General features: G+C 41.1%; 1 protein-coding gene across 1 annotated transcript in view; it reads right to left on the bottom strand.

Annotated features, from left to right (window-relative positions):
- The window catches only part of LOC117384930 (receptor tyrosine-protein kinase erbB-4-like), a 540,640-nt gene that overhangs the window by 58,138 nt on the left and 468,358 nt on the right, over positions 1-14,144 (bottom strand). Inside the window, exons 19-20 of the mRNA XM_055228388.1 lie at positions 14,041-14,139; positions 2,894-3,079 (exon numbers count right to left, since the gene is read on the bottom strand). Of these exons, the coding sequence (XP_055084363.1) occupies positions 2,894-3,079; positions 14,041-14,139 (285 nt within the window). The remainder of the gene's footprint in view (positions 1-2,893; positions 3,080-14,040; positions 14,140-14,144) is intronic.

Below are 14,144 nucleotides of genomic sequence, written 5' to 3'. Positions count from 1 at the left end.
TCCATCCACTTGGAGAGGGCAAGACACGTTTTTTCCGGTCAAGAACCATGGCCTTGATTTGATTTGGGGGAGCTGGTAGATTTGGCATTTTCTTGGTTGGTTGTTTATGATGAAATTAACAACATTTACATTTTTAAAAATTAATTTAACTTGAATTTAATTGCATTACTAAGACCAAACCGTTCTCTAAATTTCCACCATATTATATCCCATTTAGATTCGCCAACTCGCCTTCTCTTCATATACTACATACCTTCCCCACTCAAGGTAGAGCCGATGTCATCTGTCCTGTCCAAATGACATAAGCAGAGCCGTCCTATCTCCCTGGATCATGGAGGATTCCCCTGTCTCCGTCTCATTACAGCAGATGTAGGACTAATAATGGGAATACCGTCTCTTCCCTTGGATTATGTGACCACTCTAAGCTCTATTGACTCCCGGAACATTGATTTTCCAATTCACTCAATCACTCAAAATGGCCGCCCTGCTTCTTTGTTGAAAAAGAGGATGGTAAAGACAAGGTTTGGGAAGAATAGTTGTGAATAATGCAAGTTGTCTTAGCTTTGGGATTACAGGTGGGGTTGGAGTTGTCATAGTAACCAATTTGTAAAGATCTAGGGAGATATCAGCACCCAAGGGAGTCATGTGAAAGATTTTGGGATTTGGTTTGGCCAGAGGGGTGCAAGGGATGGGGAAAGATGCGGAGTCAGGAATTTTAGTTTCAAGAAAAGTGGTTTTAAAATGTAGATAATGGTGTTGCTTTGTGGTAAATATGAAAGTAAATATATTTTTAAGTGTGAATATATTGACACATTGGGGAGCGAGTTGGGTTAAGTGTCTTGCCCAAGGACAGAACAACAGCATTCATCTGTGGGAGCTGGAATTGCACTGCCAACCTGTGAGTCACTGGATCTAACCGCTCAACTGATGATGTTTTTGTCATGAGTGGGATTCGAACTGCAAACCTTCGGATCAGTGGACAAACACTCTACCAACTGAGTTACTGTCGCCAATTATTAGAATGTAAATGTAAGAGGGCTCTTTGTGATTACTTCATCTTTTTTCGTGTTAAACGTAAATCCCAAACTAATACATACCTAAAAATTTAACAAAACAAGTTTAAGTAAAGCTACAAAGTGGGTATCCGGTACAAAAAGGGAAACAGCACCTTCATCCGACTCCATTTTAAGTGTTTTAGCTGTTGTTTTTGGCCCCATTCAAACTGCTTCACCCTTCACTACACCAACAGATGGAGCCCTTGCGCCCTCTACTGGCATTGCTTGTATTTTAAAACCACGGCGGGATTGTTTTTAGTAACTTCAAAGCATGCTTCAATATGACATCTTTGTTAGTAAGAGAAGTCCCTCGGTTGCCTCAAATCCCAGTCGTAGTTCTGCAGTGAATACAAATGCCTGCCAAATCGATTAGCCGGCGCGGTGGTAGCGGTGTCTTGATAACTAAATCAGGCTAGTTTAGACCCATCTCTCCGCACAGCTGGTCCGGTCTCCCGCAGATGTCTGGTGCATCGTGGGTAATCGCGGGAAAGCACATGTGGAGCCAACAAAGACGCTAAGCGCACCCTGTAGTTAGGTTTGACAGAGCTAGCGTCATCTCTGAATATCATAGAATGTTTGTCCCTGGAAGTGCAAGTCTATTCACAACTTTATTTTATTCATTTTACCTTTTATTTAACCAGGAAATAAGGTACTACTACTACTACTACTACTACTACTACTAATAATAATAATAATAATAATAATAATAATAATAATAATAATAACACATTCTTGATAAAAAAAATCCACTGAATATATTTTGCATGATTTTTAGTGTTATCAGAATATTGGTTTCACAAGTAATTGTAATTTGTAATGAAATCAAGACTAATTTTAATTTAATTTATTTTTTGTTGTTGGTATTTAATTTTTATTTTAATTAAATTTAATGTAATTTATTTTATTAATATTTATTTATTTGTTTATTATTATTATTTTTTTATATATGATTAAAATGACAAACAAAATCTTGATGCATTTCCTTACTCAGCAGTTCAATCACTTATCACTTTTTATATTTTTTATCATTTATTTGTATCTTCATTACTAACATTACTTCCAAAATATGATGTTTTAAATTAATATTTGCGTGCAGTTCTTGGTACGCTTAGCCCCATACCTCAGCTCACAATCTGTCCACTTTCTCTCAGAGTTTGACAGGGTAGACCTAATTAGTTAATTTGTTTCCCTGGCACTTATTTGATGGACGCACACTGGGTCGGAATGTACCACATTCAGGAGACAGGAGGGTTCAAGACAAACATGGCAGATATGTCGCTGCACATGTCAACAGATCGGTGAAGGTAATTGGACAATGTTTAGATAAGTAAAAAAAAAAAAAAAAAGATTTAAGAGGGAATAAACACTAAAAGGGGGACTAGAGGGGGAAATGAAGGGGCAGGAGATGCAGGATCTGAAGGACTAAAGGGAAGAGTGAGAGGAAGGTGGGGTGAGGTCTGGAGGACTAAAGGGGAGAGTGAGAGGGGACGAGGGGTGGCGTCTGGAGATTTAAATGGAAGCGTGAGGGGGGAGGTCTGGAGGACTAAAGGGGAGTGTGAGGGGAGGAGGAAGGGTGGGGTCTGAAGGACTAAAGGGGAGAGTGAGAGGGGAGGAGGGGCGGCATCTGGAGGGCTAAAGGGGGGCGTGAGGGGGAGGATGGGTGAGATCTGGAGGACTAAAGAGAAGAGCGAGAGGGCTTACACAGAAATGAGTTTTCAAGCAGTTCATGTGTATTTAAAACAGAGCAGCAGTAGTAGTTATAGTAGTAGTTGTAGTCATAGCAGCAGTAGTAGTAGTAACAGTAGAAATAGTAAAATAAATCTTAAAGTTTCTCTTACCTTGGCGATCTGCACACACCAGTTGAGCAGCAGCTGAGAGCCGATGTGGTCCTTGTGCTCGTGGACATAGTCTAGCAGACAGCCGTGGGGCATGAGCTGAGTCACCAGTTGGATGGTAGGACTCAAACACACCCCTAGGAGGCGGACTAGGTGAGGGTGCTCCACGCTCGCCATGATCAGGGCCTCCTGGGCAAACCGGAAAATCAACTTAGAAATGTGTAAAGGATAGGGCAAACATTTCCAAAAGATCGTGCGTCATATAAGACATGACACTTAGGAGGGGGTATTACACTTCCAAGGGGTGCTAACTGTTACCTTTTATTGTTTTGAAAATGCTATATTCGCCAAAAACACTCTAAGTCACTCGCCCTTCACCTCAGCAAACTGTTTTAGTTAGTCATTCTCACCTTTTCAGTTTAAGACCCGTTTAGTTTGCCTATTCTCCTTGCATCCGGGCACGTTTTATGGTGACCTACCATCTAGCAGTTTTCAAATGGAAGTCGGTATTGTCTTTTTTTTCTTTTCTTTTATTAAGTTTCCATGGATCAATATTGCAATTCAAGGCTCGATCTTTATGTCCCTATGGGAGAGAAGCGCATTTTGAGAAAACAACATTTGAAGCTACAATGCCCCATATAAATCTATAGAAGTGGATGAAGAGGAAAAAAAAAAAGAAATATCTTTTGGTGTGTCCATGTGAAAGCTTATATATTGAGAAAACACAATGACAAAAAGGGGGAAAAAATAGTTTTGACAGTAGTAGGGTTGTTACATGACTAAAATTTGCAAACTCCATTTCAATACTACGGAATAGACTCGCGACTCAATACCGATTTCGATACCACAACAACAATAAAACACTTTCTTTAGACAATAGAATGTGCTTTTCAACTTTGAATGGTTGTACTTTCTTTTATATTCCCATGTGGCCTTATATCTGATAATCCCTCAGTCGTCCAGGTAGGTTCCAGAGTGGTTCGTGGGCGTATACTAGTCTACGTGTCTTATACTTGTACTGATACAGCTCAAGATCAGCTAAAGCTATTCAGGAAAGTGAATGTAAGCTTTTTATTATCAATATCTGCTCTGCTGTTTTAGTATCGATTAGTGTCTGATTTTTGATTCTTCTCACAGCCCTACACCATCACTACCCTTATTTGCTTGCATTTCTGCTGGCTGGAGTTGGCGGTGTAAATGAGGACTGTTGGGAGGTAGATTAGCTCATGTACATGCTTTAGTCTGCCCATCGAGGCTGCAGTCTGCTCATTGCTCCTTCACACACAAGCAGGTTTTTCATCTATCTTTCATACGTTAGCAAGAAGACGCTCTAGCAATATAATGATGATAGCTTCTTTATCCGAACACCATCCAAGTCAGTGTAATATCTGTATTGAAATATCCTCCAAAAGTTAGGCTTAACTTTAGCCTATATTATCCCCCGTAGGGAAATTTGTCCTCTGCATTTGACACATCTTTCAATGCCATTGAGGCAATCTGTCAGATGCAGTGGGACCTATCTCCAGATCTTGAGCTAGTCTTGGTCAGGACTACCTTCGCTGGAGGATTTGAGCTATTGTGCATGGTTTGGGTTGATGGAAAGACCTGGGCGACCGGGATTGAACCGAGAACCTTCTTGCAGTGAGGTTAAAGTCCTCGCCACTCAGCCACCAATATATACACTACCAGTCAAGAGGTTGAACACAGACTTTTTCTTTAAGTTTCTTTCATATCTCCATGATTATGTACATCTTAAATTCTCACCAAACACATAAAAAAAAGAAAAAAAAAAAAGGGAAAACTCATACGGAATGTGGTTAAAACATAATAATAATAAAGATAATAATTTAAAAATAAATAATAATAATAATAATAATAATAATACAAAATTCACTATATAATTCCATATATCCATACAGGTCTTTTTATGTATCTAAAATGAAGTAGTAAACAAAACAAAAAAACAACAACAAAAAAACATGAAAAAAAGATCTATCCAAACTTCCGACAGGGAGAGTAACTGGCTCAGAGCGAGTGTGACTGACTGAAAGTACAACTCTCTTATTTCATTACAACAGTTGGTCTATAGGTGGCGCTTATCTTGCTTTCCAACAGTCTGCCCTTCTTCATAATTTCCAGGTTTTCATACACCACATTTGCATTATTTGCGACAGTTGGCTGGACTGGATGTCGGCCGGTTGTCGATGAAGTGGACGGAACGTGAGGATGAATTCACACTGAAGGTACTGTTAAACCTCTCCACTCCTCTGTCTCTTCTACAGTCTCTCTTTCTCTTTCTCTCTCTCTCATAGGACACTCAGAGACACTTCAGCACCAAGGACAGCTCCCAAAATCAAATAGTACAACCTTTCCACTCTTCCGTCTCTTGTACACACACATGCTCTCTCCCTTTATCCTCTCTCTCTGCCTTTTTATCTGTCTGGCTCCCCGTCTCTCTCGCCACCCCCTCTCTCTGTTCCTTTTCCCTCGCTCTGTCTCTCTCTCCTCCTCTCTCCCTGCCTTTCATTCTCTCTATCCATTTCTCTCTCTCTGTCCCCTTTCCCCTTCTCCCTTTCTCTCACACACCACTGTCTCTGCCTCTTTCCCTCTTTCCATTTCCTTTCTCCTCCACTCTCTCTCCCTCTACCCCCCTTTCTTTCTCTCTATCCCTTTCTCTCTTTCCTTTTTCTCCCTCTGTCCCTTTTCCCCTTCTCCCTCTCTTTCTCACACCCCTCTCTCTGTCTCTTTTCCCTCTTTCCATTTCTCTCTCCCTCTTTTCTCTCTTTCCATTTCTCTCTCCTCCATTCTCTCTCTCCCTTTTCCCCCGACTCTCTCGCTCTCTCTCACCCCCCTCCCTGTGTCTCTTTTCCCTCTCTCTGTCTCGCTCTCATCCATTCTCTCTCCCTTTCCCCTCTCTTACTCTGCCTTTCTTTCTCTCTGTCCCTTTTCCCTCTCTCTCTGACTGTCTCTCTCTCCCTCCTCTCTCTCTCTTTGTCTCTTTTCTCTCTCAGCCTCTTATTCTCTCTGTCCTCTATTCTCTCTCTGTGCTCTGTCTCTCTCTGTCCTTTTTCCCTCTCCTTCTCTTCTCTCCCATAGGACACTCAGAGACACTTCAGCACCAAGGACAGCTCCCAAAATCAAACAGACCATGGATGAGATGGTGCGTTGTAAAAGGTCAGTGAAGAAAGAGTCTCACACCAAGAGAAGAGCAGACAAACGAGCTCTTAAAGATAATGTTGTTCAAATAGGAAATCTTATACTTAACTTAAAGAGTATCACGTCTATGGGGCATTAACAGTGAACACACAACATATTTAGATCCCCATGTTACCTTTTATTGTAATATATATATTTACTTTGTTTATTTTTACTACTTTCTACATTTTATATACACACAGAAGAAATCAAATATATGCAGTAACATATATGGAATTATGTACTAAAGAAAAAAAAACAACACTCTTTGCTTTGTCAAAATATATTTAGTAGAGTTATTTACCTTTTTTCTTTGCTAGATAATTCTATAAATCTTGCTTTTTATATTTGATGTTTTCCATATGTATAAAACGTAGAAGGTAGTAAAAAAAAATAAAAATAAAAACATTTGACAGGTGTAATGTATTTAGTTTAATCAACACCAGTTAACACAAGTTACTATTTATTTATTTTATTTTATTTTTTTTGACAAAGTAAAGGGTGGATTTAAATAAAAAAAATATATACTAATATTTAGTAAACTTATCTACTTTTTTTCTTTGCTACATAATTCCATATCTCTTACTTCATATATATTAAAATAAATAAATAAATAAATAAAAATACATTGAATGACAGGGTGTGTCCAAACTTTTGACTGTTCGTGTATATTTAGGTCATTTAAATGTGTAAAGTTCATATTGAAAATGGTTCTAACTTAAGTTGATCGTTTACAGCAGAATAGCCTAATAGATACAATGAAATACTTGTATTTTTAGGGCAATTATTTCATACGTATTAATACATAACGCTTGTATAGCACTTTTCAGGACACTCAAAGACGCTTTGCACAGTTCAAGACAAAACACAAATGAAAGAAACTGATACGAAAGGAGATGTAGATATTTGAAGGTGGAGTCTCTGAGGAGTCCCAGAGGTTGGGAGCAGCAGAGGAGAAGGCAGTCCCCCCGGATATTGTGATTATCGTGTGCTGATCGAAGAGCAGTGGAGGGTGTGTGGTGGAGGTGGTCACAGGGGCATGTGGGGACCAGGTTATGGGAGGACTTGAACACAATGGAGAGGGACTGGAATTGGATACGCTGGGGGATGGGACGCCGGTGGAGATCTCTGAGGACAGGGGTGATGTGTTCATTGGAGGAGGTGTAGGTGAGGAGGCAGGCAGTATGAATGCATAAACTAATTCAATTTCAATAAAAACAACATATGGGCTATTCAAATTTCAGTAATATTTTGACGTGTCCCATTAGCTTCTATGCTACCAAAAAAAAAAAAAAAAAAAAAAACTGCATTAGCCACTGTGGTTTGGAAAGAGAAATGGTTTGAGAGGGGAGTTAAAGACGCAATTTAGGTTAGGGAAGACAATCCAACAGGAATCAGAGCTCTTTTCCCCATATATAACTCCATCCTCAGACCCAAAGCAAACAAAGTAAACAAAGAAAACAATAGAGCTAGGCCGGATGCTGATAGGTATGAAAGCACCCATTAAGAGCTGAATGAATATGCTCAGTATGACTCAGGCACAGTGCACACTTAATGTAGCTAATGGACCTGGCCTACATGCAGAAACTGTAAACAATAGCTGTTTACAGTTTCCGTGTAGTTAGCGCCTCCTTCAGATAGATATAAGGCAGTGTCCACCAGCGATCTGACCAGAACTGAAGAAGCGGCTTGGATGAGCATCGAAACGCCTTCACTCCTACAACTTTTTGTCCAGTTGTCCAGATTTTACTTTTAGCTTTTACCCGGTTTTATCCAGTATGGTTTGAAAATTGCCATAACTATATTCTTTACTTAAAAAAACAAACAAAAAAAATCCAATAGTTCTACTTTGATTGTAACTTTAATGAATTTTGTTATGTTTATTTGCCTCTGTTATGAGTCAACACCCACATGCTCAGTATTAGCCTGTTTCAGCACTAGCGCTAGCACTAGCACAGCAGTGGCAGTGTACCAGGTTAGCCCCAGGCGGAGGGTAGATAGATGAGCTTTCTTTTTAAATTTAGATCCTGAAGAATGAGCTGAGAGCGCGGGCCGAGAAGGGGCAGAAGGGGAGTCATTCTGAACAGGAGGAGTCCAGGGGCCACATGGAGACTCAGGCACCATCAGCGCTCTCATTTAAACACAGTGTTCTGGGCCAAAACAGTGCCAGAGGACCTCCAGAGAGCAAAAGCACCTGCTACAAATAACCTAGGCTGCTTCAGAAAGAGAGGGTGGCCAATGTGTCAATAATGGAATGCTTACGGGATTGGATTTGGGAAAATATCTAATTCCGATTTTTCTGACAAGTGTTCCATGATGATTAGAGTTGCGATTTATGTTTTAATAATGGGATTCTGTTGAAAGTTCACATTTTAAATGAGCCCAGGAGGATTGACAAAAAGACTGAAACATGAACTGATAAACTAATACAAGAATGACACGTTTGTACAGATCTAAACTACAGGGTTAGCACTTTTTATGCGGAAAACGACAGGGGATTTTGTTGTCGGTGGAGGAAACGATGCTACTTGAAAAATTACAGTCTTTGTGATTTGCAAATTGTGTCCATTCATATTATGATTTAAGGTTGAGGTGCACTTCACTGTCTTAAAAGGGAATTTTATCTTTTGTTTTATCCAGATCTTGTTACTAGGCTTGGTCAGGACTAGCGATGGGACGATAAACAGTAATATTGTTTATCGTGATAAAAAGGGTTGACAATAATCGTTTGTGGCACTTTTTATATAACCGTGATAATCGCCAACAAAGATAATCGCTATTGTTTCACCAGAATGTGCAGAAAGCAACTACTTCTTACTGTTGTTTTCACTTATAACAAAGCACAACACTATAACAGTTGTTTAAATATAGAACCTTTTCATAATTATTCATATCCAGAACATTTTTAAACTGTCAACAACAATAATTATCGTGATATAATCGTTAATTGCAATTATTTTGGCCATGATAATCGTGACACCAAATTTCAATATCATCCCATGCCTAGTTAGGACTATCTTAGCTGGACGATTTTAACTTTTGCGCACGTTTTGGGTTGATTTAGAAACCGGATTCCCCTGAGAAAACCCACCAAGACACAAGGAGAACCCACAAACTCCACACAGGGATCGAACCTGGAACCTTCTTGCTGTGAAGCGTGAATGCCGTGGTTTCGATTTGATTTTGCAGCCCTAGTTTGGCAGAACAGTATTTTTGATTTCAGTCAGACGGACATTATAACTGAACACAATTTTCTTGCGTCACACTTGAAGCTGAACCTCCCATTTCTATTGGTATTATTTGCGAAAGTGTTTGTAAGAGCCGGTGTGAAACATGAGCAGCGTTAGCAATGTAGGCCAACGTGCAGCAGTAACCTTGAGCAAAATGGGTCAGTTTATAATTACTTTGTCTAGTTGAGAATAGCTTATGCAAAAATAGGATTGTTTTTGTATCAGGTATACAAGTCAAATTTGATTCATTTATTTCATATCACCTTGAGACCGTGGTAAAAATATGAGCTCTTTGAACAACAAGATCACTGCAATTTTTAATCAGAGTCAACACTACTTTAGCGTTTCAATTATGTATTATCAGAACAGTTGGAAAATGACTTGCAAAAATATTAATTTATATGGCAAAAATGGATTGGATCAAGTTTCAGTGTTTCGCCAACTGGAAAAATCGGAAAGGGATGGGCCCATTTGGATTTCTTTGAGCCAATATCGATATCTGATCTTCAGTCTGCTGCTGTGGTCAACTTCGCTGTTAAAATCCATAGCAAGGCCCACAAGTTTATTTTAACTTGAAGTAAAGATCACAAATGAACTTGACTGAAAATGTCTAAGTCTATATTTCTTACGTGTCTGTGCGAATAGCAAAAGACGAAATTGAAATCTGTCAACTGGACAAATCGTTGTTGGAGTGAAGACGTTTCGCTGCTCATCCAAACCGCTTCTTCAGTTCTGGTCAGATTGTTGGTGGACACTGCCTTATATCTATCTGACTGCAAACAGGTATCGTCTCCAGCCTTTCAGCCTTAACGACCCTATTCAACCTGTAATTGCTGCCTATTGTTCTCTTTGTTCATGTTTGTTTTGGGTCTGAGGATGGAGTCATAGATCCTCTCTCAAACCATTTCTTTTCTCTGGCTAAGATCTGAACTTCACTATCTTCAAAGGAGTGGTTAGTGTCTTTGAGATGTAGCTGTACAGCAGACTGTTGTCCTGAGCTGCTCTCACGCCGGTGTTGCTACATTCTCTTATGAAGTGGCTGTTTAGTTTCTCCAATGTACCACTTCACTACACTGAATGGAGTAGACTACATTACTTTGTTTATGGCTAAGAGGTTTTGTCCTTGGGGTGAACCAGTTTCTGTCTTAAAGTGTTTGTAGATTTGAAATAGACCGGAATTTCATACTGTCTGAAAATCCTCTGTGCAAAAATACAACCTTATAACGCTCTTCTGTTTCTAATTTTACTCTTCAGTCTGTTCAAAAAGGGCTCATCGGGCAAAAAAATATCAGTATGGAACAGCGGTATCGGCCAAAACAGATATGACAAATCTGTGTTGATATCTGCCAATACTGATACTAGAACCGATATATCGCCCATGCCCTATAAAGTTTTTCCTATAATAATGTAATACACCTACAATTATAAGTCACTAAACTGAAACTACTGGACATCATCCCAACGGCATCGTCCACGTCCAAAAGGAGATGAGTGAACAAGGACATAGGAAAGTAGTGCACCATAAATAAAACACATACGAGCGATATCACTGACCGGCATGCTAATAAAGCAGAAGTAGTTGTAGTTTTGTAATTCTAAATGTCTTATTACATATATAAACGTTTCATTTGTAATCTTAACTGGGTACAACTACCTAGCTCTTACTTTTAAATTCATTGGCTGCTATCTGGAGTTGGAAAAACAGACCTGGAGTTGTGTTTTGTTTCATGCCCACACATTTAACACACAAACCCTGCATATTTAGGCTGCGTTCTTCAACCAGAAAACGCTCTGTTCCACCTTGTGATGTCATGTGGCAATACAGGAAGTGCTCCATTGTGTTTTTAAACTCCACACAACTTCACTGGAATCATTTGGATAATTTCAACCCTGGAATTGCCAATCTGTACCGAACAAAAGGTAAACAGGAGCAGTTAACTTACAAACAACCACTGCATGACATCACAAGGTGGAACGGAGCATTTTGAGCTTTGAGGATGGAGACAGCCCAGTAAATCAGGGTTAAACAAACATGTGTGAATGAAACAAAACACAACTTCAGGTATGTTTTGATGAAGGAACAGCATTATAACGTGACTTAAATCTCACAAGAATCATTTTTTGTGTAATATAAGACCTTTAAAATAGATCTAAACTCCTGTTATCACCAATTTCCTTTTGAGTCCCTTGCGCTCTCTAAATTCTCACACTTTGTTCCCTTTTCGCTACAAATTCAAACACAACACACTGCTCTTACTAAAGCACAATTTGGCAGCAGTAGCAGTGGTAGCGCACGTCCCCTCTGCGGCCACTAGGGGGCCTTCAGTAGAAAACTAAAATGTTTTTTTGGGCGGTTTGTGTGTTTGGTTTGGAGACGGCGGGGCTCACTCCAGTGGCCCGTCCCCCAGCGGCCGAGCGTGAGCCTGCCTTTAGATTGCTGTTTAACAAGGCAGTGGCAGACGGAGAGTGGGCCGGGGAGGGGAGGGGGGCACGGGCGCACCGCTGGGAGAGAGGGATCAGGAGGGGGGCGGGGGAGAGGAAGATGAGGGGAGAGAGAAGAGAGGAGAGGAGAAGAGAGGTGTGGAGATGGTAAGTTAGAGAGGGAGAGTAGAGGGATGGGGAGAGGAGAAAGAGGAGAAAGAAAAGGGGGTGGAGGGGCTAGGGGAGAGGAAGAAGAGGGGAGAGAGAAGAGAGGAGAGGAGAGGTGGGGAGATGGTAAGTTAGAGAGGGAGTGTAGAGGGAGGGGAAGAGGAGAAAGAACAGAGGGAGAAGGGGGTGAGGAGAGAGGGAGGAAGGGGTGGTGGAGAGGAAGATGAGGGGAGAGAGAAGAGAGGAGAGGTGGGGAGATGGTATGTTAGAGAGGGAGAGTAGAGGGAGGGAAAGGGGAGAGAGAGGAGAGAAAGAAGAGGGTGGAGGGGCTGAAAAGGGAGGAAGGAGGGGCCAGGGGACAGGAAGATGAGGGGAGAGAGAAGAGAGAAGAGGTGGGGAGATAGCAAGTCAGAGAGGGAGCATAGAGGGAGGGGAAGGGTAAAGAGAAAGAGAGGAGAAAGAAGAGAGCGTGGGGGGAGTGAAGAGAGAGGAATGAGGGGGAGGAGGTGAGGGAGAGGAAGATGAGGGGAGAGGAGAGTGGGAGTGGGAGGAGAAAGAAGAGAGGAAGAGTAAGGGGAGAGAGAGAGCGAGGAGAAAGAAGAGAGGATGCGGGGGAGAGGAAGATAAGTGGAGAGGAGAAAGGGAGGGGGGAAGGCAATGAAGATGAGGGGACCGGAGAGAGGGGAGAGATGAGAGGAGAGGTGGGGGAGAGTAAGATTGAGAGAGGGAGTGTAGAGAGAGGGGAAGGGAGAAGCAGGGAGGAGAAAGACAGGAAGGTGAGGGTGGGTGAGGAGAGAGGGAGGAGTGGAGGACATGAAGATGAGGAAAGTGAGAGGAGAGAAGGAAAAGAGAAGGGAAGACAGAGAGGGGAGAGGAGAGGGAGAGAAAAGGAGAACGAGAAAGGAGGGAGGGAATACACATCCCTGTCTCTATCAGGGATAAAAAGAGAAAGGATAGAGAGAACTGAGGGATGGGTGTCAGCGGGGTCCAAAAACAAGATGTCCCACTGAAAAAAACAGTAGTCGACAAAACCAAAACGGTTCAAGTCGCTTTTCAAATATAGCGGTTTGGGAGAAAAACACGAAGACAAAACGATCCCAATCCAAAACGCCCCCATGTTTTTCCATTCGATATTCCCAAAAATTACACAATAACGTTTCAGAATGAATTAAATTACACCAAAAATGAACATATTTAAAGAGGCGGTTTTCTGATCGATGTTCCCTCTACTACTTTGCTGCTTTTACTTTGTTGCGTTCCACCACTGGAGACAAGCACTAGAAAAATTCCGGAGTGAATCTTTAGTTTCCAATTAGCTTTCCCATGCAAGAAAATAAGAAGCAGTCATTCTGTGGAGCATTTTGGACAAATAGCACAAAGATAACAAGGCAGACCCTCTGTAAACTTTACAACCTTCACTTTCAATAAACCGCTAACTCATAAAGGACTGTGCTTTTAACAGACTGGTTCAATACTCAATTTACCAACCGGACCCGCCTTTCACCGGACCCACCAATCAGACCGTAGACTGTATAAAAAAGTGGACTGAGTGAGTGTAATGTGACCCATAGCATTCAGCTCCGGTCAAATGAAGCTCATAGCAACCAAAAAAGCAAAGTTATCAATCAAAGTTGTTGCTAACGCTAGCGGGAACGACCTCAGGGTTGAGTTACGGACACGATAGCGAAATAAAAATACCAGGATAATTTAAAGTGGGTTAATATGAACATTTTAAGACCAAAATGACGAGCCTCGCGGTAGACGTTACGATGAGAGAAGCGACAGTTTTTCAATAGAAAGTGAACTGGAGCGAGAGTTGATAGAGCAGGAAGCGGACCCATGTTCACTTCCTATTTGGAACGCAGCAGCTAGCAGGTTACCGTATTTTCCGGAGTAAAAGTCGCTCTTTTTTTGATAGTTTTGCCAGGAGGAGTGACTTATACAGTACTCAGATGCGATTTATATGTGAAATATTTGTTTTTTTCTTCATTATTATGCATTTTTTGGCTGGTGCGACTTATACTCCGGTGCGTGTTATAGTTCAGTAAATCTACTATGTCCATTTATATATGCAGTCTATGCACCAGACCCACCCACCAGGTCCACCAGAACATTCAGACAGTTTAAAATACTCACGTCCATGAACTCCACGTTGGCTTTGGGGCCGGTGACTTCGTTCAAGATTTTGATGGCAACTGGGATCTTAACCGTTTCACCCTCTGGAACCCAAATACCCTGTG

This window comes from Periophthalmus magnuspinnatus, chromosome 2 (genome assembly GCF_009829125.3).
Source record: "Periophthalmus magnuspinnatus isolate fPerMag1 chromosome 2, fPerMag1.2.pri, whole genome shotgun sequence".
Classification (NCBI taxonomy): Eukaryota; Metazoa; Chordata; class Actinopteri; order Gobiiformes; family Gobiidae; genus Periophthalmus; species Periophthalmus magnuspinnatus.
Note: the sequence above shows the minus strand (reverse complement) of the source record. Positions and strands in the feature narration are given on the sequence as shown.